The sequence below is a fragment of the Canis lupus genome, chromosome 12 (assembly GCF_048164855.1).
Source record: "Canis lupus baileyi chromosome 12, mCanLup2.hap1, whole genome shotgun sequence".
Classification (NCBI taxonomy): domain Eukaryota; kingdom Metazoa; phylum Chordata; class Mammalia; order Carnivora; family Canidae; genus Canis; species Canis lupus.
The window spans coordinates 43,410,954-43,433,946 of NC_132849.1; the positions used below are offsets into that span (position 1 = coordinate 43,410,954).

At 42.1% G+C, this 22,993-nt stretch overlaps 2 protein-coding genes across 13 annotated transcripts in view; one reads left to right on the plus strand and one right to left on the minus strand.

The window, feature by feature from the left end:
* LOC140601918 (STAGA complex 65 subunit gamma-like) overlaps nt 1-18,070 on the plus strand; it is a 29,576-nt gene extending 11,506 nt beyond the window's left edge. For 4 of the 7 annotated variants that reach the window (XM_072771383.1, XM_072771377.1, XM_072771380.1 and 1 more), the window contains exons 6-7: nt 1,135-1,400; nt 12,779-14,731. In XM_072771383.1, the coding sequence (XP_072627484.1) occupies nt 1,135-1,397 (263 nt within the window). In that variant the 3' untranslated portion in view covers nt 1,398-1,400; nt 12,779-14,731. Of the gene's footprint in view, nt 1-1,134; nt 1,401-1,546; nt 1,775-12,778; nt 14,732-15,759; nt 15,808-17,090 lie in introns of those variants that run through there. The other 3 variants (XR_012004997.1, XM_072771381.1, XM_072771382.1) reach the window with 3 other exon arrangements.
* LOC140601921 (GPN-loop GTPase 1-like) lies at nt 366-22,942 on the minus strand. 6 transcript variants are annotated; one of them, XR_012005001.1, is made up of 15 exons: nt 22,719-22,942; nt 21,930-22,023; nt 19,030-19,069; nt 18,151-18,217; nt 17,168-17,205; nt 16,201-16,279; nt 15,898-15,992; nt 14,895-14,940; nt 14,104-14,250; nt 12,760-12,842; nt 11,267-11,306; nt 10,333-10,423; nt 6,130-6,237; nt 4,171-4,697; nt 366-1,369 (listed from the first exon to the last, which is right to left on the minus strand). XR_012005001.1 is itself a non-coding variant. In XM_072771394.1 (15 exons), the coding sequence occupies exons 4-15, from the start codon at nt 19,035-19,037 to the stop codon at nt 4,612-4,614; spliced, it is 888 nt and encodes a 295-aa protein (XP_072627495.1). In that variant the 5' UTR covers nt 19,038-19,069; nt 21,930-22,023; nt 22,135-22,225; nt 22,316-22,356; the 3' UTR covers nt 4,096-4,611. The 6 variants fall into 6 exon arrangements, 5 of the variants coding, with proteins under 5 accessions (XP_072627495.1, XP_072627492.1, XP_072627494.1 ...); XM_072771394.1 differs by lacking the exons at nt 366-1,369; nt 22,719-22,942 and adding exons at nt 22,135-22,225; nt 22,316-22,356 and having other exon boundaries at nt 4,096-4,697; XM_072771391.1 differs by lacking the exon at nt 366-1,369 and having other exon boundaries at nt 4,096-4,697.
* Nucleotides 22,943-22,993: the final 51 nt, after the last annotated feature.

The window sequence follows — 22,993 nt, forward strand, 5'->3', positions numbered from 1 at the left end:
TGTATTTGTCTTTCCTGATGCTTGTACTCAGTAAGACAACTTCCACACAGATGAAGGAAGGCTAATTGCTCAAGGCTGTTTGAATAGTTGGGCTTCCTTGCTAGAGTACCCCCAAAAGATTCGACCAGAAAGGGACTGAAATAGGGCTATCCAATCCGACGCAGCTGGCCTTTTCCAGACAGACTCTGTGATCACCCTAGGAACCAGGATACTTGATCCTTCTGTCAGATTGCAAATTAGTTTCGATCCTCAGTTCTACTCAAATATAAATTGTCACTTCATCAATGCACAAATGATACAAGTAACAAATCCTAAACAGAATCAGGCCACATTATTTTTTTAAAACATTTTAAGCTTTTATTTGGGAGAGGGCGCACACATGTACACAAGTGGGAGGAGGGGCAGAGGGAGAAGCTGACTCCCCACTGAGCTGGGAGCCCGATGCTGAGTTTGATCCCAGGGCCCTGAGATCATGACCTAGCAAAGTCAGACACTTAACCAACAGCCACCCAGGCGCCCAAGGCCACATGTTTTAGTGTTGGCCAGAGAGCCTTTCACCATGAAAGAGGTAATAACCACAGAACAGCTTTGCTAGAACAGAGACAGGAGGGCCAAAGAGAAATTGTTACAGATTTAGGAGCCATGACACTCTTCAGCAGTCTAGGAACTGCTGCCAGCATTTTGTAGTAATCGTTAAGTTCATACTGTGAGAGAGGACCGGGGACCCAAACAAAAGGCAGGAAAACAGGACAGCCTTATAGAAGGAAGGAAGGAAAGAAGCAACTTAACACCTGATTAAGAGCCTGTGGTTGTGCCTGCCTTTGGGCCATGAGACAGGGAATCTTTCCACCTACATAGTTTTACTTCCCTGATTTAAGGGAAATGGCTGGTGGGTGAGGTGGGGTTAAAGTAGGGGAGGAAGTGGAAAGCAAAATACTCAGAATACTTAAAAAAAAAAAAAGAAAATACTCAGAATTATTAGTTTTAGGAACAGAGGATGACCACCATAATCTCCAGTCAAGTAGACTCAGACTGAAGACTGAGCTCAAAGGCTAGGAATCTGCCCCGATGAAATATTTGTCTGCTGTGTTCCAGCCTTGGCTTACCACTGGTTGTATTTTCTTCCATTGCCAGGCACAGAGGTAAATGCTTCCCCTCTTTGGAATCTGGCCCATGTGAAAATGGAGCCTCAAGAGAGTGAAGAAGGCAATGTGTCTGGGCATGGCGTGCTGGGCAGTGATGTCTTCGAGGAGCCCATGTCCGGGATGAGTGAAGCCGGGATCCCTCAGAGTCCTGATGACTCAGACAGCAGCTACGGTTCCCACTCCACTGATAGCCTCATGGGGTCCTCCCCTGTTTTCAACCAGCGCTGCAAGAAGAGGATGAGGAAAATATAAAAGGTAAAGGGGAGACTTTCTCTCCAAGCTTCATGTATTACATTTGTTTCCATAAAAGGTGACGTGACTCTTACTCTTAAACACAGTGAACTTTCCCGATTTCATTGGAGCTGACTTTAACCAATTAGGTTTGCGTTTTACTTTTACAGCTAGTTTTTGTAGTTTTCTACAACCAAGCCACCTTTCACAGACACTTCACGATACCGGGATGGTAACCGGGAGACCAATGCACTGTCCCGGACTGTTGTTTTTGCACAACTGAGAAGAATCCTGCTGCTTGGCTCTATATTGCAGGGATATCGTACAGATTGAGATTCTTATCAAACCTCAAAGCTATGCTTGAAGAGATTCACAAGTAAATATATGCTGATGTTAAATGTCAGTGTTTTCACTGAACTTGCTTCACTTTGGGGCCAAATCATTGGGAACCTGGTACTAAAACCTAACAGGAAATAGCTAATCCCCCTTTATCGATCAGTAGTCTTTCTGAAACACGTTTTGCTGTGCATGATGTCTCACAAAACCAGGGGTCTGTGGTGTTTCTTCAGACAGCCCTCATCTCGTCTGCATCGTTTCTTTTTTGTTCAACTAAGCTTTACCCCTCAAACTCACGACCCCAGGTTCAAGAGTCACATGCTTTCCTAAGCCAGCCAGGCGCCCCTCTTCTTCGTTAGACTTCACTCCATCTACCCTTATTCTGTCATTTTCTTATTTTTCCATTCAGATTTTTAAAAATATTTTACCATGTATGTTTCCTTCATTTTCTGCATTGGGAACAAAGCAAACAGGACCTGTCCAAGGACAGACTGGTGCTAGTTACATTTGTTGCATCTACTTGGCCGTCAGAGGACAATAGTCCATCCCTTTACCAGAATTCAGCATCTGCACTGTGCTCCTGCTGGCTAGGCAGCTAAAAGGCTAGCGGTACACATCTCTCTCCTTTACATCATGTCTTCAACCTTACATTGTTACCCATCACAGGATCAGCCCTGCTTGGCATCTGATGGTCTCAGTCATTTGTTTATTAAGTGAATGATTAGCACTGGAATTGTTAGCGGTAATTAACAAATGTGTGCTTTATGCCTTGATAGCGGGTACCAGCATTTAAGTACTGCTCAAGTTTGCTTTCCGGGTGCAGAATACCAGTCTTTTGAAATCTGCACACTCTTTTAAATGACCAAAATCAATGCACAGCTTTAATTAGTATATTCCTGAATGCCTTAAATGTCTGAGGCACTGAGAACAAAGATGAATGCAGGGTAACCTAGGTAGCTTTCAGGCTGTTAAGCATCTCACTTTGACTCAGGTCATGATCTTGCGGTCCTGAGATCAAGCCCCGAGTCTGTTTTTCTCTGCCCCTCTCCCCACCCAAGCGCGCACATTCTCTAATAAAAACTTAAAAAAATCTCAGATAATTTATAAATTTGCTAATTGCACAATCCTGAACACAATTCTCTAAACTCCCATCCACACCTAGCTTCATCTTTCCCTATTTATGAAAGCAGATATCAGGCAGTTTCCATTAAGTAGTCATCTAGCATTTAATTCATTCAGTTGGCAGACACTTATTGAACACCAATTATGTATTGGTTTTTGTACAAGGTATACAAAGATAAGGAAGACTTTCTCTCTGTCCTTATAAAATAGAGCTTAAGGAATAGGGCTTTTTTTTTTTTTTTTTTTTAAGTAAGCTCCACACCCAGTATGGGGCTTGAACTTACGACCCTGAGACCAAGACCTGTGTTGAAATCGAGTCAGATGCTTAACCAACAGAGCGACTCGGGCACCTCCAGACAAATTATTTTTTAAAGAAGTATTCAAAGGCACTAAAAGGGAAAAACCAAATATGTTCAGAGTCTTGCTTTGCAGATGGTTTCCTTTTGAACCGTTCAAAATTTTAGCCTAGTGGTTTCTAGATATAGAATATTGAAATTAATATCTCTAAGTATAGATACCTATAGATCGATATAGGCTTATAATCGACAGGTATAGAACACTGAAATTAATACTTAATGGCAAAATAAAATACTTTTTGGAATATTTACATTGGAGAATAGGCACCAGATGGTTAAGGTTAGGTACTCTGATATAGCAGGTCGTTTTGAGATACTGGAGATTCTCAAGGCCTGGAACTGTCACAGGCTATGGTAGTTAGGGCAGTGGTTCTCAAACTTCATGTACATGGGAATCCTCTGAAGGACTTATTAAAACAGATTTCTAGGTCCCACACCCATAGTTTCATTCAGATCTTGAGTGTTGTGTCTCTAACAATTCCCCAGGTCATGCCGATGCTTCTGATCCAATGACCACACTTGAGAACCACTGAACTGGAGTACAGGTTAGGCAGGGATAAACTTTCCTGAGAGAAACGCAGTTTTACTGTGTCCTGTGAAGAATGTGGAGGCAGGGCAAACCCTACCAAGGCCATTATTTATATATGGAATATGCACCTGACCCAAATCCATGGCCTTTGAGTAAATTACAAAAGATACTTTGCCTTAAGGTTAATGTATAATACAAACAGTGCCTGGCTCTGTACTCAGTTACTTGGTTTATTTACAAGAGAGACTTTAGTAAACATCCCCTCTTTTACTGAGACAGGTTTGGACACGTGGCTTTAAACCTGTGTTGAATAGAAGCGAACCTACTTGCAATTACATAATTTTCTTATTTGAAATTATGACAGGCAGACTTAAAGTTAAAATTTAAAACTCTTTATCCAAGTCACCATCCAAAGCAGGATTCTTATTCATTAATCCTATGTTTTGCTCACCTTCTTCAATGAACCTGTTATTCTACAATGAGGTACTTCGTGTGAGGCACCTTTTGTAGCCAACATTGACTGGTTGCCAAGCAGACTGCTGCCACCCTGGGAAGCTCATGATTCCTCTCGCCCTTTCTGCTAAAAGGAGGGGAATTCATGGTACAGGGTCAAGGGCAAGACGGGAGAGTAGAGTACAGATCCAGCCTAATAGAGATTTGAGGTGAATAGTAAGTTCTCTCTGTTCCATCCATCAGCAGCAAAAGTACTTAAGTTGAAATGATAAAACGTGAAGCCTGTTAGGTCCAATGGTCTTGTATCCCTGGCTGCGTCTGAGTCAAATTTCCCTATAAGAGAAACAGTGCTACTCTGAACAAAATTGTCCTTTATAGTAGCCCCCATCAGAGGTTAGGATAGTTCCTTCAGGGTTCCAAAATTTCAGACTTCTAGAAACTACTTGTTGTTTCTCTTCCAGTACTGTGCCATTGATTCTTGCATAAAATTCTGGAATGCTGGCTCTTCACGGCTTTCCTCTGTAACTGCAAGGAAAAAAGGTCAATTCTTAACTTTCCCATTAGAAAGGTATCAGATAATGGTAGATTAGAGCTGCTGTCACTAATCCATCAGAAACAGTACTCTGCTTCTAATAAACTAAGTGTTTACTTCTCCCAAAGAAGAAATATCTTCTACAAGCATGCTCTATTTATCATGTTGCCCAAAACGTACAATTTCTTTCATCTATGAGTGGGGAGAATACCTCCCTCATAAAGTAACTAAAATGAGGTCCCGCTCCTAGGTATTTTTAACCAAGAGAAATATATACAGCAGCCTTATTCGTAACAGCTAAAATCTGGAAACAACCCTAATGGCAATCTACTGATGAATGGATAGACCACTCATGGTAAAAGGCATATCATGGCATATTATTATTCATCGGTAAAAAGAACATACTTCTGACACAAGGATGGACTGCAAGAGCATTACACTGACTGAAAAAAGTCAAACGCGAAAAGCTAAAACACTGCGATTCCAATTATACAACATTCTAGAAAAAAGCAAATTACAGGAATAGGAATCAGATTAGTGATTGCCAAAAACTAAGTGTGCAGAAAGGGAACTGAATAAAAACAAGCATGAGGAACTTCTGGGGGTGGTGGAAGTATTCCGTATCTTGACCTATGATGGCTGTTACTAATGCACATATATTTGTTAAAATTCAGCAAACTAAAAACTCTTAAAAAGGGTGGGCTTTACTGTTTGTAAATTATACCTCAATAAGTCTGAGTCAATGAGCCATTTGATGTTAGCATCCAGCATACTGGACGGCAAAGAGAGGTTTGCTCTTGGTCGTAGCTAGAACCGAAAAATGTTTCAAGAAACGGATTCTGATCACAGTCCATAAACTATGCCAGATGGAACCCTGCTGAGGCCACCTTATGCATTCTTGCCCCTTATGCATTCACGCCCTAAGTGTTCTTTTTTTTTTTAAAAGATTTTATTTATTTATTCATGAGAGACACACAGAGAGAGAGGCAGAGACACAGGCAGAGGGAGAAGCAGGCTCCATGCAGGGAGCCAATGCGGGACTCGATCCCGGGTCTCCAGGATCACACCCTGGACTGAAGGCGACGCTAAACCGCTGAGCCACCCAGGCTGCCCCTCACCCCCTATGTATTCTTAAGAGAGTATTTACAGAAAACAAAAATTCATCATTTCTCAAATGGATTTCGAGCTAAAGATGAGAAGACACAAGACTAATTAAAAGCCTGTAATGAGCTCAATGTTGACCGTTCAGTAGAGGTCAGGAACTCTCAATACATGAACTCTTTCCTGCTGCTATATCCAATGCCATCTCTTCTCTCCCCTATCACTGGCTGCATGTGTAAGGTTTCTCTGAATAAGAAGCTCCCGAGCAAACATGATGGGGATGAGCAGCTACTCTCTTCATGAGCCACTTCAGCCACCTCTCACCTCTGTGATCAATATCATCAGTATCACTGTCGGCTTCGTCATCCTCTTCATCCAAAGTTCCCCGAGTCAGGATCAAGTCAGAAGGGTCAAGTGCAGGAGATAAGCTGTCTACAGAGAAAACACCAATCAGTAGCATGTCATGAACCTATATGTCCTCAAAAAGATGATTCTGATTCAGTGACTATGGTTATAAATTGGCAGGATGAAAGTGGTCGTGATAAATATAAATGCAGGATTTTACCTTTTCTAAATGTATTATTGTTAATACCACTTAACTTTTACAGTAGTATAGTTCACAAAATGCTTCCAGGATCCCCGTAACCCCAAGGTGCTCTTTTTAAGCTGAAGAAAATAATTTTCAAGTAGCTTGCCCTCTTTCATTCTTACTAGCTCCTAGAAGAGGCTATAGTTTTTCTTATGAAGACTAAGGACATCTGAGCAGATGCAGTGTGCTGGGGAGTCAGGGTAAAGGAAGATCCAGATGGAAATTTAAGTTCTGAGGGTCTGAAGAGAACAGATGGTAAAATGGCAGGCAGCAAAGGAGCCCAGATATTATTCAAGAAAAAGAGGGAAGGAGGAAAATGGGAAACTGAATCTACTCTTAGAGACTAATTTCCTACTCCGAGAAACTCAACTAGGGCTAAGTCCCAAGTAAAGTCGAATTCAGCCTGCAAGGGTTGGGCTTTACAAGAACCTCCATGATGCCACATATCCTAGAGCCTTCAGGAGGCTCGTCAGAGAAAAGTCAGCTGGGGATTGAGGAGGCCAACAGTGACAACAGCAAGAGACACAGATCTCTGGGGGCCTGCGGCCCTGAAGACGGACGGTGGCATGGCGTGTTAACAGTCAGAACTTCAGTCGGTGCCTAACTATACTTGGGATGCTCCCCCAATAATTTACTGCAAGTCTTCAACCTTTAACAGGTTATCTGAGTGTGAAAGACCTTTTGCAGCAGATTGAACACTTACTGTTTCACATATTTTTTTAAGATTTTTAATTTATTTATTCATGAGACACAGAGAGGGAGAGAGAGAGGCAGAGACACAGGCAGAGGGAAAAGCAGGCTCCATGGAGGGAGCCTGACATGGGACGAGATCCCAGGTCTCCAGGATCATGCCCTGGGCTCATGAGCTCAACCGCTGAGCCACCCAGGCTGCCCTGCTTCACATATTCTTGAGTGATTCAAAGGAGCGCAGCACACAGATGCTTATGTCGCTGAGGTGTGCAAGGATGGCCAGGCCAGTTCACTTAACTGGGAAACGAGCCACAGTCCAGCACCTCCCCCTCCAAGCTCCTTTGCATTGACTATCAAAGATACAGCAACAGCTTTCATGAGTAGTACTTCATTCCTTATAGGTCAGTCCATCCAAAAGTGTGGATGGGTGGGGGTGCATACATACGAAATATGAGCGCCAATCTAGAAGCCCCTAAGAATCAATGACAAAATGAATTCAAACAATAAGAAAATACAGGGGCGCCTGGGTGGCTCAGTCAGTGGAGTGCCCGATTGTTGGTTTCAGCTCAGGTTATGATCTCATGGGTCATGGGCTCAAGCTCCACACTGGGCTCCTCACTCTTGTTGAGTTCATAAACTGAGCTGAAACCAAGAATCGGGCGCTCCACCGACTGAGCCACCCAGGCGCCAGCTTCCAATTCTTTCTTCCTCTCCCTCCCCCTCTGCCACTCCCACCTTATGCGCTTTCTCAAATAAACAATCTTTAAAAAAATTTAAAAACAAAAAAATTCACAAAAGGGGCAAAATAAAAAGACTAATATATGGAAATAAAACACCTTCATATACACAAACACAACCCATTACAAGATACAATGGTTCACAAAATCCCATTTCAACACTAGAAGAAGATAAAATCCTTGGAAAATTTTAACAAGAACTATGCAAAAATCACATGAGGAAGAAACTCCTGAAAAATACAAAAGTACACTTGAAAATATAAACATAGTCCTTGTTCCTGGATAGGGGGACTCAATAGGACAACTGTCAGTTTTCCCTATATTAATGAACATAATGCAAGACCAATAAAAAATACCAAAAAGTTTTTTTTTTTTTTAGCAAGCTAAATTAGTTGATGCTTAAGTTCATGTGGAAAAATAAACATGCGATAGCCAAGGAAATGCTAAAAAAGAAAAATATGAAAAAGGACTAGCCAAAGCAGACATTAAAACATTCTATAAAGACCCTAGATAATTATAACAGTGTGGTACAGACCCAGACAGTCCAGAAGAATAAGACAGGGAGTCCAAAAATATACCCAGGTACACATGGAACTTCAGTATTCCATCTCAGATCACTGGGGCAAAGGCAGACTTTTTGAGAAATAGGGCAGGTACAACTGTTTATAAAAAAGGTAACACAGACCTATACTTCACACCATCCACAGAAGAAACTCTAAATGGAACGGGGATCTAAAGGCAGAGAACGAGGGCTGCCTGGGTGGCTCAGTCGGTTAAGCCTCTGACTCTTGGTTTCAGCTCAGGTCATGATCTCAGGGTCGTGTGACTCAGCTCCATGTCAGGCTCCATGCTCAATGAAGAGCAAATTCTGTCTCTCCTCCTTTTCCCTCCTCCCTCTTTGCTCCTACCCCCTACTCACACTGGTACGTTTTCTCTCTCTCTCTCTCTCTCTCTCTCAAATAAATAAAAATCTTTAAATGTAGACAATGATTCCATATTAAGTACTACAATAAAACGTGAGTGAATTCCTCTTTAACACAGTATAAGTAAGGGATTCCCAATTATCACTCAAGATCCAGATGCAGTGAAGAGAAGGCAAGTAAATTTGACTACATCAAAACAAAACAAAAATTTTCACCAGGAAAAATAACACCATGGACAAAGTCAAAAAACGAGCGACAAACAGCGAGAAAATATTTCCAACATGCATCACAGAAAACGATACTATCCCTATTAGATTAATGGATATTAAAATTAGTGGGTAAACATGTGAGAATTAAAAGGACATTCGTAGGGTCTCAAAGCATCACCCACAAAATACTTATCAAGGGAAAAATAACTTTTCATAGAAAAACCTGGCAGACACCACTTTGAGTACTTAAAATTAACATCACCAACAATGGGACAAATCAACATCATGCGTCTCCTGATGTGATGCATGGAAAAGTCACAAATTCCACTTCTGTAAAGTTCTGCCAAAAAGGAGCCACCTGAATTGAGTCCTGAGGGAATATCAGTCAAACCCAAGCTGAGGAACATCCTATAAAATATCTGTCCCACATACTTGCAAATTATCACTGCTGTGAAACACAAAGTCTAAAGAAACATTCCAGATTAAAGGAGAGAGAGACAAGACAACTAAATGCAACGCAGATCCAGGATTTTCTCCTGCTGTACAGGGCAAACAGCTACACCTAAATAAGGATTACACACTATACGACAGTAGCAGTGTTCATTTCCTAATTTCTAGTAATGAGCTTATACAAAATATCCTTGTTTTAGGAAATACAGACAGAAGTATCAAGGATGATATTGAAAAATAAGTGTATAACTTACAGGACTCTGAAAAAAGGAACATGTTTTGTTTACAAATGTATACTTATATACAAAGTCATACATCATGAGAAGAAGACAATGAAGCAACGTGGTAAAATGTTGACATTTTGTGAATCTGGTTGAATGCTACATAGTAATAATTCTACTAGCCACACAATTTTTCTGTTAATCTGAAAGTAGGTCAAAATAAACAGGAAACAAGGGAGGAGAGTGGAAGGCAAAAAACGTATTTAAGAAAACTGAGTGGGGGGATGGGGTAACTGGGGGACAGGCGTTAAGGAGGGCACTTGATGTGATAAGCACTGGGTGCTATTATGCAACTGATGAACCACTAAACTCTACCCTCAAGTTCTTAATACACTGTATGTTAACTAATTTAGGTTTTTTGTAAAGTGTTTAAGAAAATAGAGAAGACATCAAGTATCTAGCTGAAGTAAAGCAAAACCTACCTGAAGAGGAAGAACTCAAAGTGGTATAGTTAAATACAACGTCCAGTTTACCTTTGCAAATCACACACAAAACAAAAGCGGTAGAATAGATAGATAAATACATTGATCAATCTCAAACACATTATATTTTTATCCTTTTCTCGCTCTTAAACAGAAGTATCTTCCTGCTCAGTGGAAATACGCATATCATCCTTTCAGTTCCTAACACCAGGAGACCCTCCAGTACCTGTGGCAGTCCCTGTGTCCAAGGCTACAGAGCCCATATCTTTCCGAAGGCGTTCCAGTTGTTCCTTCTGATGCTGGCTCTGTGCATTGGCCTGTACACACAAAGAAAAATATCTTCATATTAAAAAAGGAGTCCTAGGGGGTGCCTGGGTGGCTCAGTCCGTTAAGCATCTAACTCTTAATTTCGGTTCAGGTCATGATCTGTGTAGCTGATAATGGAGCCTGCTTAAGATTCTCCCTCCCTCCGCACCCTCCCCACCCAGGTAACACCCTCTCTCTCTACAAAATAAATATAAATCAAATAAAATCTTTAGGGAAAAAAAAATAGGAGCCCTGAATTAGACGCCAGACTTGTAACAGGAGATGACTAAGTATACACACAAACACTAGAGGCTATTTAGACATTGAGGCAGGTAAGAGATAGCAGATACAGAAACACCAAGCAGTGTGGATCAAGATAGCACAAGTTCAGACTGGAGGGCTCTGCAGAATGAATTAGGGGTTGCAGAAGTTAGTCACAAGAACCCATCAAAAGAACCGTCAAGCAGACTCAGCAGTGATAAGGGGCCCAATGGAGCTGAAGGGGGCAGGCCAAGCGATTATTTGGAATAAGCACTGTGAACCACTTTTTTCTTAAAATTCTATAACCAGCTCTTAAATGCAGCTTAGAGTAGGAGTGGGGTGGGGCCCAGGAAGTGCTTAGCAAATCTAACAGGAAAAATCAGACTTTAAGAAATTCACATAAAGAGAAGAAAAACAATTAAGGGGCCCTCCTGCATCTAGACAGCACACATACAGGTTTACTAATTTAAAATAACAAACACGTAGAACATACACTGATAGCCCCCCAAAAAGTATTTATGGCAGGAGGATTAGTGCATGGTTTAAAGTTCTTTTTTAGTGGCCCAAAACATACACATAGCCTCCTCTCTTACCAGTGACTTCTTCAGACGTTCATATTCAGGACGATACTCCCTGGAGAGAGAAAACACTTTCTAAATTCCTGTGTTTAATAATCTGTCCTGCCCGCCTCCACATCATTTCCATGTTCCTAGGGCTCTGACAGTAACAGAAGACCTTACTTTACTGAATGTTAGATGGAACAAGTCTTAGTCACTGATATTCTATCCCTATGAAATTAAAAGTCAAAGTGCTTGTCCCCACTCTGAAACCAGCAAAGAGACAAAAAACTGCTGGCCGGGAAAGATGAACTCTGTGGAGTTCATGTCTGATGAGCTCATCATTTGTTTGGATAAACACAGTGATGAATAAAAGAAGGTAGGCCTGTTGGGCTCAGGAAGCTCAATGTGTAATTATGTGGCTTATCTGGGCAACAACAAAAGGGTCTGTCCTGAGGCTTTGGTAACACACAGAAAGACCCCTTCTCTGATGAATCAAAATCAAAATAATGTGTCTAAAAATCACCATGTGGTTGTTAGAATCTTGCTAACAAATGAAGCCAAAGGAAGCCAATTATCATGCCACCCCCCAAGGAAAGCGTTCGGATTACATTTTCCTTTAAGTAAACAGAATTCCAGTATCAACCTGATAACAGTAACAACAATCCTTTATCGTAAAATGTGCTTGCTATGTGTCAGCCATTATACTAGGTGCTTCAGATATATTTTCTCAAATAACGCTCACAACCTTAACAATAAAATGCTACTATCCCTGATGTACAAATGATGAACACCTGCTAAGGCCACCCATTTATTCGGTGGAGAAAACAGAAATCCAACCCATGTCTGTCTGACTCCACAGGCTATGTTCTTAATCCAGGGTCAGCCAATGTGGCAAACAGGCCAAATCATGCCTATTTTTGTAAATAAATTTTATTAGGACACAGCCATGCCCATTCGTTTGCAAACTGTTTACGGATGCTTTCGCCCTACAATGACAGTTGAGAGTTGCAACAAAGATCGTAAGGCCTACAAAAGCCTGAAATATTTACAATCTGGCTTTTTACAAAAAAAAATGTCTGGGGTGCCCGTATGGCTCTGTCCGTTAAGCATCTGCATTCAGCTCGGGTCATGATCCCAGGGTCCTGGGACCAAGCCCTGCATTGGGCTCCCTAATCAGCAGGGAGCCTGCTTCTCTCGCTCCCTCTCTGCCTGCAGCCTCCCCTGCTTGTGCTGTCAAATAAGTAAATAAGATCTCTTAAAAATTTTTTAAAAAATAAAACAAAAAATGAAGTCTGAAGACTCTTGCTCTTAATCAGTAAATACAGTGAAAGTTGTACACTATGTTTAAAGAAGGTTAATGGAGACTTCTTATCCCTAAGGGTACACACACAGATCCAGTACACATCCAAATGACAAATGTAATACCTACACTGTGAAACCCAAATGCTTTGCCTGGCAAAACTGCTATCGTATCAGATTGTGGGTTACTAAAAATGTCATCAAGAGGATTTTTCCTTCATCCTCACCTTTCATATTCTTCTGCAGCACTGGTGACTTGCACGAAGAGTTCATCTAAGCCTGTACCCAGAACAGCAGACACACCCACCACCTGCCAAAAGCATCAATGCCACTGAGCAAACAACTGTGTATTTTTAAATGGTGTAGATATTACTTTGTTCAAATGTCATAAAATCTTCATAAAAGAAGTTTAGATACCTCAAGAAGTCTCTGGCAAAGGGTGAAGCTAAAACAAAACAGCACACATACTCAAAAGCCATGGAAAGAAGTTTATGGAAAAGAGAAGGCTGGATAAAAAGAAAATCAGGAGAAACACACAGCGAGGCTTCTCATCTATTCCCTGTCAAATCTAACCACTGCTTGTTCTCTATAAAAATTATTATCTCGGGTGCCTGGGTGGCTCAGTCGGTTCAGTGTCTGCCTTTGGCTCGGGTCGTGGTCCAAGATCCTGGGATGGAGCCCGGCATTAGGCTCCTTGCACAGGAGGGAGTCTGCTTCTCCCTCTCCTGCCCCTTCCCTTGCTCATGTTCTCCCTCACTCTTTCTCTCAAATAAATAAAATCTTTAAAAAAAAAAATTAGTATCTCAATGCCTTTGCTTGAGCAACTACCATCCTCCCTGCCATCCCGACTCACATTTGCTTATGTAAATCATACCCTTCCTTCAAAGCATACCTCTAATGCTATATCCTCCAAAATCCCTCATTTCAAGAGTGATCTGCCCCTCAGCAGCATCAGGCCCAACCTCCAATCTTAGTAAGATCTTTACCACAATATATTATGTTTCAATTCTGTATGTACCCTTCTCTTTGAACTAGATCATAAACTCTGAAGGTAGGGTCTTTATCTTATTTATCTTCTTTTTTTTTTTTTTTTTTTTTTAAGTAAATATCCAATGAGGGGCTCGAACTCATGACCCTGAGGTTAAGAGCCAGCCATGGGGTACCTGGTTGGCTCAATAGTTTGGGCATCTGCCTTCGGCTCAGGTCATGATCTCAGGGTCCTGGGATAGAGGCCCATGTCGGGCTCCCTGTTCGGCAGGGAGCTGGCTTCTCCTTCTCCCTCTGCCCTTCCCCCTGCTCATGTGCGCTTATTCTCTCTCAAATAAATAAATAGAATCTTTTAAAAAAAAAAAATAGCCAGCCACCTCTACTTTATCTTTTAAACTTCCAGTTTTAAAACTGGAAAGCAACATGCAAAAGAAGAGGTGGGAAAACCTCCAATTTTTAATAAGTAATGCTTTAAATGCTTTGTGAAAATACCAAACTTCTTTTCTAAGACAGGTTCAACGCCAGCCCTATGGTTAAGAGGATGTCTGAAGGGACTGTCAGTATAAGCAGTGGTGAAAGTTTACCTTAAGTGAGCTGTAAAACTCATCCAACACCAGGCTCATTGAACGAGTCAGGTTACTGACGTATGTAGTCTCTTGATTCAAGGCATCTTGGAAAGCTTCAAAATCTTGCATCCATTCCACTGCAAAGCTGTGATCAATGATGTCAGTCTGTACCAAACAGAAGACAATTATCAGCAATCAGAGATGTGTTTAGATACCAAACAACGTCAAAAAAATTTTAATTAAATGCCAACCACAAAGCAATTATTCATATTTTTTTTTCTCTGCTTCCCTCATTTCCTCCTCCACTACAATAAACCATAAAGGACCACGGCTACTGTAAATAAATGAAATATGTGTTCTCTTGGTTGAAGCCGACCCTTTACTATCCACTGCCAAGTGACCATGACCACAGTAGATGCCAGCACATTCTAGGCTCTGAAGTCATGTACTCTCTTGAATCCTTGCTGTCGACTCAAGAAAAGTGAAGTTTTCTGTTTTAATTGCTCTGCCAATTAACAAGCAGTCCCTCCCCCATATACATAGTTGTGATTCTGAGGGATAACCTATACACTATGATTGAGGGGCTACTCTATCCAGTTTTAAATTACTCTGAGGAGAGCCAGTAATAAATATTCATTTAATTCGACTGAATCTTTTTCCTACAAACGCTCATGACTTTGTTTCAGTTAAGTTTGAATCTATTCTCCGACATGTGAAAATCCTCACCTACCCAAACCCCTAAACCTTCCAATAACACAAGGTTCTGATGAAAAAGAAATACTAAACCACAAAAGGAAGGAACCACTTACTTTATTCATAACCACAATGAAAGGCAGCTTGGTTTTGTACAAGATGCTGAAAATCAAACATCAAGACGTTATCAGTGAAAGCACTTAAGCTCTTGCTTACCCAAGTGTCAGTCTGCTAGAACCGAGTAACGAGAACTGGAATGGGTTCAGACGCTACATATAGCTATCCATCCTGACACAGCCCTCACATTCTACTCTCCCAAGAGGAAGAGGTACTTCACCGCTACCATTAGGCAAACAACACACATACGTTCTCTTTCTTTCTTGGAGTAATAATGCTTTGATATTCATCTGGTTTTCTGTGTATGGTTTTTTGGTGTGGTTGTTTCTACCAAATAATTGTCTCTTTTAAACAATATATATGGAAACAACGCTGTCAGACATCAGATTTCTATTTGGACTACAATTTATTGCATCCACCAAGAAGGTATATCCCTAGTCTTAGGAGAAGGCACAAATGCTGGTGATGGCTTTTATGTATCCACCAAATAAAATTCTCTCAAATTTCATAATAATTTCCCTTGCTCTATGTCGAATGCACTCACATACCCTAGTAAGCCATGTCTCTCTGTCCTTAATGACACCAAGTTGGGGCAAACTTGTGCTTTTTGGAATCATAGATAAATCTCTTTATTCACAATCTCTCATTTTATAATTTAAGTCTACATGTCATAACACAGAAAAGGAACATTTAGATCAGAGGGCTCTATTCTATTTAGACTCGTTTCATTCAACTGCGAGCAACTACCAAAAGGTTCGTGTTCATACACTACCTGTTTCTGTAACAAGCAAAGGGGGAAGATGAGAAGCTGGTCAAAGAGAATGCTAACACATATGCCTCTTTTCTCATCTAATCTCTCCCCAGCTCACAACTACTAAACTGAGGGGCACATCTGAATGAGCACAAATCCAGGTTGGTAAGCACTCAGGACTCAAATATAAAAAAGAAAAGAGGAGGCCTCCTACCTTGATGTAATACCATGGCCCACCAACAATCCATTACCTGCAGGCATAGAGCATATTGGACATGAAGGTCACTGGATTGGTACTTCTTGATGTATCCATGACGTATATGACAACTGTGGGAAATGAGGATGCCTAAAGCCACAAAATAATCACAGCCTTAGTCAAAGGACTCAAGACCTATCTCCAAACTCTTTTCCCACCTTCCTTAGCAAGGGAAAACCACTTTAGGCAGGGTGCCAAGAGCTTCCACAACTAACTTCCCATATAGCATCCCACTCAATAAAAAGATGCTTAACCAGTTTAGCTCTCCAGTTAGTCTAACAAGTCCTTGAATACTCACCAGGGCTTCAGTAATGATTGTCCCAGAAGCTGACCACGTGAAAACCTCAATCTGTCCAGGTGTGTCAATCAAGACATATCTGTATCAAGAACAACCATTCGAGAAGTATCACACCTGTGAAATACTGAAAGATATTCCAGCACACGTAACACTGAACATCTGCTTATCCAAGAAGAAATAACCTCTTCACACTGTCAAGTCTAACTTCCTCCCACTGCCCTTAAAACATATACTACCTGTCCAGTATTCATGATAACCAGGCAGGAGTAGCAGTCTACAAATTGCTGCAAATTATCACAGAAGAAACTATGATCGTTTTAGAAACACACTGTGTTAAAAATGAGAGATAAACAAAACCAGAAGGCAAATCTCTTGGGGAACCATCTGGTTTCTTGGGGTCGTGGTGGGGGGGTTGAAGGAAGGTTTTGAATTCTCTATAATGAGCATATAGTCTTTTATTTTTTTTAAAGATTTATTTATTTCTTCATGAGAGAGACAGAGACATAAACAGAGGGAGAAGCAGGCTCCCTGCAGGGAGCCCGATGCAGGACTCAATCCCAGAACCCTGGGGTCACGACCTGAGTCAAAGACAGACACCCAACCACCGAGCTACCCAGGCGCCCCTGAAGATTTATTTTTAAACAAGGGTTAGAAAGGTACTTCAGAGATTTTAATGCCAACAAATGTGTTTTCCCAAGAGAAGGCAGGGAGACAACTGAATTTGGACAAAGTCTTAAAACACCTCCTGGGAAGCCGTGGGCATATATGACAGTGATTGGGGGTAGGATACTATTGAATTTAGCTCATCACTGTAGAGCATCTTAATGATTTCTTTTGCCCACCTTTTTGTTTCACTTCTAATGGTTTCATCTCTATCTACACCCTTTCAGAGCCCGATGGTATCCTGAAATCCTGGAGACACGTCAACTACAGAGTAATAAACAGGTGTTAAGCCAAAAGCACTTACTTAGACATGTTCTGGGCCTTCTCAATAAATTTCATCACCTGAAAGAAAAAAGATGCCAATTAAAAACAGGATCCATCTTCAATACAAAAATCACCGTTTCCAGGGCGGCCCACCTTATAAGCAACTATCAACTACTGAATCTCTAATCTCTGTTCTCAGTCTTAGGACACCAACTAATAAACTCCATGAACTAAGGAAACACAGTCACATCAGCAGCACTGACACACCCCAACACCCCAGAGTGTACTGCAGGGTCCTGAGAAGCTGAAGACGATCTCTCACTTTCGGGTCATATCTCTTAGTACTTTGGTATAAAATGTTTAACAGCCTGTCTCTTGGAGTGACATGAGGGTAAAAAATTCATGATTACAAAACACCACTCTTGTAGAAGTAGGAGAAAAACCTAAACAGTGACAATTTATCTGTCACATGTAAAAAAGCCCCATTATCTTTCCATTCCATGCCTGCTACCCCTCCCACTCCCCAATCCTTCCCTCCATCCTCAAGGTGACACTATAAGCCAAGATCAAGAAAAGAACCTAGATTTTTGTTTTATTGGCCATCACCAATATTAAATGTGAAGTGTCTCACAATACTGATTATCCTGTCATAACTTACTTCTCTATCAAAATGTTTACTTATTTTCCATATGTATATCCAGGTTTATTGCTCTTCTTTCCCAATGTGAGCAAGCTAGGCATTCAAAAGTCAGAGGTTTTTGGGGATCCCTGGGTGGCTCAGCGGTCTGGCGCCTGCCTTTGGCCCAGGGCGTGATCCTGGAGTCCCAGGATGGAGTCCCACATCGGGCTCCCGGCATGGAGCCTGCTTCTCCCTCCTCCTGTATCTCTGCCCCCACCCACCCCCCTCTCTATCAAAAATAAATAAATCTTTAAAAAAAAATAAGTCTGTCATCTGTTTAATAAAAAAAAAAAAAGTCATAGGTTTCTACACAGTCATGTCTATAAAAGTAAAAACAGACATACCTGATCAAATCTGGTAGCAAAGAGATTGAGTGAGGTCACTATACCGCCGTTTGGCCCAAGCCCGTACCTGGACACCAAGTTGAGGATTTAAATTACTTACAGATCAATTTAGGTGATGAAACTCACACTTAGGATATTATTCACACACATAGCACCGTAACCTTAGTGTTCCACAAATGGAAACTGGCAGCTAATCCTTGACTAGTATATACCACACAAACTTAACCTCACAAGGAATTTTCAGTATCAACATCTTCCTCATTCCTTTATCATTCTGGGGATGCCTAGGCAAAATGAAGAGATTAAAGTGACCAAAATCTAACAGACAGATGCACTTGGCACTGACAGCTTAATGGTATTAGACGCTAAGGTCTTAAAATATCACTGAAGATATCACACTCCTTGCTCTGATCCTCACTGGTCAACCTGCTGATTATTATTGGTCTACCCAGCTACATCTACCTGCAAGGAAAGCACACATTTCATACAGCATGTACTAACACTCAATGCTCTTAAATAAACCTACTCATTTGAGAGTCTCCCAATCAGAGGAGGCAGTGGCCTCCAGGGCAATACTACTTTGTGGAAGCAAGGCATGGCACCAGCTACCCAGCCTCCCACTCTGGGTGCTTTCTAATTACAACAGCCCATAGTCTAGAAAGATGGTAAGAAAATTGAAACCACAAGGTGTAATAGTCTAATCACCTATAATACCTCTCCTCACTCATCTTTCTATCCTCTTAAGTAAATTGCTTTAAAGCAGTTAAATGCTTTTGCTAGTATATTTCACAAAGAAAATGCAGAATACTCTCAAAGCCACAAAATACAGACAGTAACTAGTTAGGGATGACTCCATGAAGTAGATGCAGAAAAGGATACTGTTTCATGACTTCTTTATACTTCACAGTGTCACGAATATCTGGGAGGCGGGGAGAAGAATTCAATGGAATTTAACACATAGAAACAAGGGAATCCCTGGGTGGCTCAGCGGTTTAGCGCCCGCCTTCGGCCCAGACGTGATCCGGAGATCCCGGGATCGAGTCCCACGTCGGGCTCCTTTCTCCTGCTTCTCCCTCTGCATGTGTCTCTGCCTGTCTCGCTCGCTCGCTCTCTCTCTCTCTCTGTGTCTATCATGAATAAATAAGTAAAAAGCTTAAAAAAATAATCTTACAAAAAAAAAAAAAAACCCCACATGGACACAATATAGTTTGAGACACTCCACCTATAACATCCTTAGACAATGGGCCTCTCAAGTCATCTCTGCTTCCTCTGAGGAAAACAAAAATAAGTTTCTCTCCTGGTATCTCAGTTACTTTTCAAGTCGATTTTCTAAAGTTTTAAGCTAAGGTCACTGAACTGTGATACAGAAAAAAGCAAGATCGTGAAGAGAAGAACGGAAAGGCAGAAAGTGCCCTGCAAGTATCTTCCTACCAACAAGCAGCTGAAACCAGCCTTTCAGGCTTCTCTTGTCTGCATTCTCTTCTACTAATCCCCCCAGCTTCACATTGGTTTCCTTCCTTACTTGGTAACTGGCAAGCAATCCATGAAAAATGTTAGGCTACGGGCTCAGAAGTTATGGTAGAAACAGTCTGAGACGAGGAGAGAAGTTTTGTGTGTGTGTTTAAGATTTTATTTATTCATTAACGAGAGAGAAAGAGAGAGAGAGAGAGAGAGAGAGAGAAGCAGGTTTCATGCAGGGAGCCTGACGTGGTACTTGATCCTAGGTCTCCAGGATCAGGCCCTGGGCTAAAGGTGGCGCTAAACCACTGAGCCACCTGGGCTGCCCTGTGTTGTGTGTGTTTTTAAGTAATGTAGCCAAGTTGGTTTGTTTTTTTTTTTTCTTCTCTAAGATTTTCTTTAAGATTTTATTCATTTATTCATGAGAGACACAGAGAGAGCAGCAGAGACATAGGCAGAGGGAGAAGCAGGCTCCCTAAGGGGAGCCAGATGTGGAACTCGGTCCCAGGACTCTGGGATCATGCCCTGAGCATGAAGGCAGACACTAAACCACTGAGCCACCCAGGAGCCCCAGGGGAAAAGTTTTATACAACTTAAGTACCTTAGCAGTGATCACACGCAAAGAAAAAGGGAGCTAAATCAAGAAAAAACGTTTATTTCTTACTAACTGCCTACTGGTAGCAAGGGGTAATGCAGACCTGATTTTTCAAAGGGAATTAATGCATCCAGTAATATCTAACTGTCTAAACCTGTCTACCAGCCTACAGACTCTACCAACTATTTGAATTCCATCTTTTCTAAAATTTAGGTGTAACTGACATACAGTATCTTACTAGTTTCAGGTTTACATCATATTGATTCAATATTTTTATAAATTTGAAAATGATCTCCACAAGTCTAGTTACCATGCGTCATCATACAAAGTTATCATACTATTAATTCTATTCCCTAATCTGTAAGTTATATCCCTGACTTATTGTGTACCTGGACGTTTGTACCTCTTAATCCCCTTCACCTATTTCACTCACTCCCAACTCCTCCCTGCTCTGGTAACCAACAGTTTGTTTCTTATATCTGTGAGTCTGTTTCTGCTTTGTTTTTTAGATTCCACATGTAAGTGAAATCATAAGGTATTTGTCTTTCTCTGTCTTGGCTAATTTCACTTAGCATAACATCCTCTAGGTCCATCCATGTAGTCCCAAATGGTAAGATTTCATTCTTTTTTATGGCTGAGTAATTTTACAAAAAACATATATTTATATATATATATTATTTACAAATATATATATATCTTCTTACCAGTCAGATATATATACACACACACATATATATCTTCTTATCTAGTCATCTATCATCAGATAGAAGTCCATCCTTTAAGCAAGAAGATACTAACTTTTTCCCCAACTTCCCAAAATGACCTCTGCTCCTGAACAAGATTTTCCTTTATTAGTATGATTAGGGTCCAAGTAGCTTAGCAGAATTAAGAGACAAAAAATGAGAGGATTAGCACAGTGACAGCCTGAAAATCAGGAAGCTCCTAGATTCTTTTTTTTTTTTTTCAAGATTTATTTATTCATGAGAGACACAGAGACAGAGACAGAGAGGCAGAGACACAGGCAGATGGAGAAGCAGGCTCCATGCAGGTAGCCTGATATGGGACTCCATCCCGGGACTCCAGGATCATGCCCTGGGCCGAAGGCAGGCACTAAACCGCTGAGCCACCCGGGGATCCCAGGCTCCTAGATTCAATCAAGAATCATGACAATGCATCATATTCACCCTTAATTTCTGTCAGAGTCACAGATTTCTCTGGAAGTCTGATGATAACCGGAAACCTTTCCCCAAAACAATGCATATATGCATATCTATGTATATGCCTGTGTCTCTGCCTCTCTCTCTCTCACGAATAAAGAAAATCTTTTTTTTCTTCTTTTTAAAGATTTTATTTATGTATTCACGAGTGACACAGACACGACCCCGGGGGTTGCGTGTCTCCAGGGTCACGCCCTAGATTGAAGGCGGCGCTAAACCGCTGAGCCACCCGGGCTGTCCAAGAAATAAGATGTTTAAAAAATACAAATGAAGTAACAATAGCCTGCCACCCTCGGATCAGAACGAGCGGAGACACGAGAGTGAGAGGTAAGGAAACTAATATACTTAGGGAAAGGAGTCAACAAAGAAAATGGTTTAGAAGTCTTAGGAAATTCAAGGAAAATGAAAGATAGTTTAGAGAAAACGAAAAATGAAAGCATTAGAGATTTGCCCGGCTGGAGGCTTTTGGTTTTCTGAAGAACTTCAGAGTTCTGTTCCAGTTTACTCACCAATATTGGCAGGAAAGGGTACTTCATGTACAGCCGGGTCCAGATTAACCACATAAGGTGGAGAGCCTCGGCTATGCAGATGTCCAGTAAGCCTCTGCAGAGACGCGAGAAGAGCGCTGGAGTGAGGCCGAGGAAATGATAAGGGGCCGAGATTCCTTTATGGATCACAGCTGAAGACTTCTGCACTACGTGTCCCTCCCTCTACCTGAAACGCTCGTCCCCAGGATCCGCCTCCAGCATTCAACTCTCAGGTGAAATGCTTTCTTTTCTTGATCATCCCGCCAACAGGGCCTCCCCTATTGTCGGTCGATCACTTAATCACTTGATTCGTGTGAGGTTTCTCCCCATCACTCCCATTAAAACATCAGCTCCGATAAAGCGGGAACCTTGTCAAATTCGATCGCGGTCTCTCCAGCGCTCGAGACGGAAGAGCCGCGCAAGAAGCCACACCGTAGTAATCCCCACCCAGGGCCTGGGCGCCAGCACCGCACTAACTGCCGGCGACGTGGGAGCCCCCGCCTTCCAGGGGGCGGCAGTGTCAGCGGCAAGACGATTCCAGAACAACGTGGCAAGCTGTAGCAAATACGAACTGAGGGTGCGGAGAAGAGAGCCCTAACCGAACCAGGCTAGAGCCCGAAAAGGCTCGGGGCCGGAGCTGCTGGCGAGGTCCTGAAAGCCCCACGCGGATCCCCTTCAACTCGCGAGCGCGTCCTCGAGGTCCCCCTGGCCTTCCGCCCACCACTGACAACCTCTCGAGCGCACCTCCTACTCCCGCGCCCTGTACGTCACCTGTACAAAGGTGGTCTTCCCAGATCCCGCCATTCCTAACACCAACAGACACACTGGGGGCCGAGGACCCCCCGAAGCCCGCTCCTCAGCGGCCTCCGCGGGCGCCGCCATCTTCCTCGCGCTCCGCCCGCTCCACCATAGAGACGCCGCGCACCTAGAGAGGCTTCCGTGCCGCCGCGGGCCGCGCAAGGGACGCTAGAGCCTCCGCCGCGCGGCCGGGGAAGGCCGAGGGGCGGGCCGCTCGCCAGAGCATCCTCGCCTCCGGGCCAACCAGG

Excerpts from the sequence above, each read along its gene's own strand:
- LOC140601921 (XM_072771391.1), bottom strand. The coding sequence starts at position 22,829 with ATGGCGGCGCCCGCGGAGGCCGCTGAGGAGCGGGCTTCGGGGGGTCCT. Across the intron at positions 17,206-18,150 it reads TTGCTACCAGATTTGATCAG|GTGATGAAATTTATTGAGAA; the intron begins GTATGTCTGTTT and ends TTTTTCTTTCAG. Across the intron at positions 14,941-15,897 it reads AATATGCTCTATGCCTGCAG|CATCTTGTACAAAACCAAGC; the intron begins GTAATGGATTGT and ends TTTGATTTTCAG.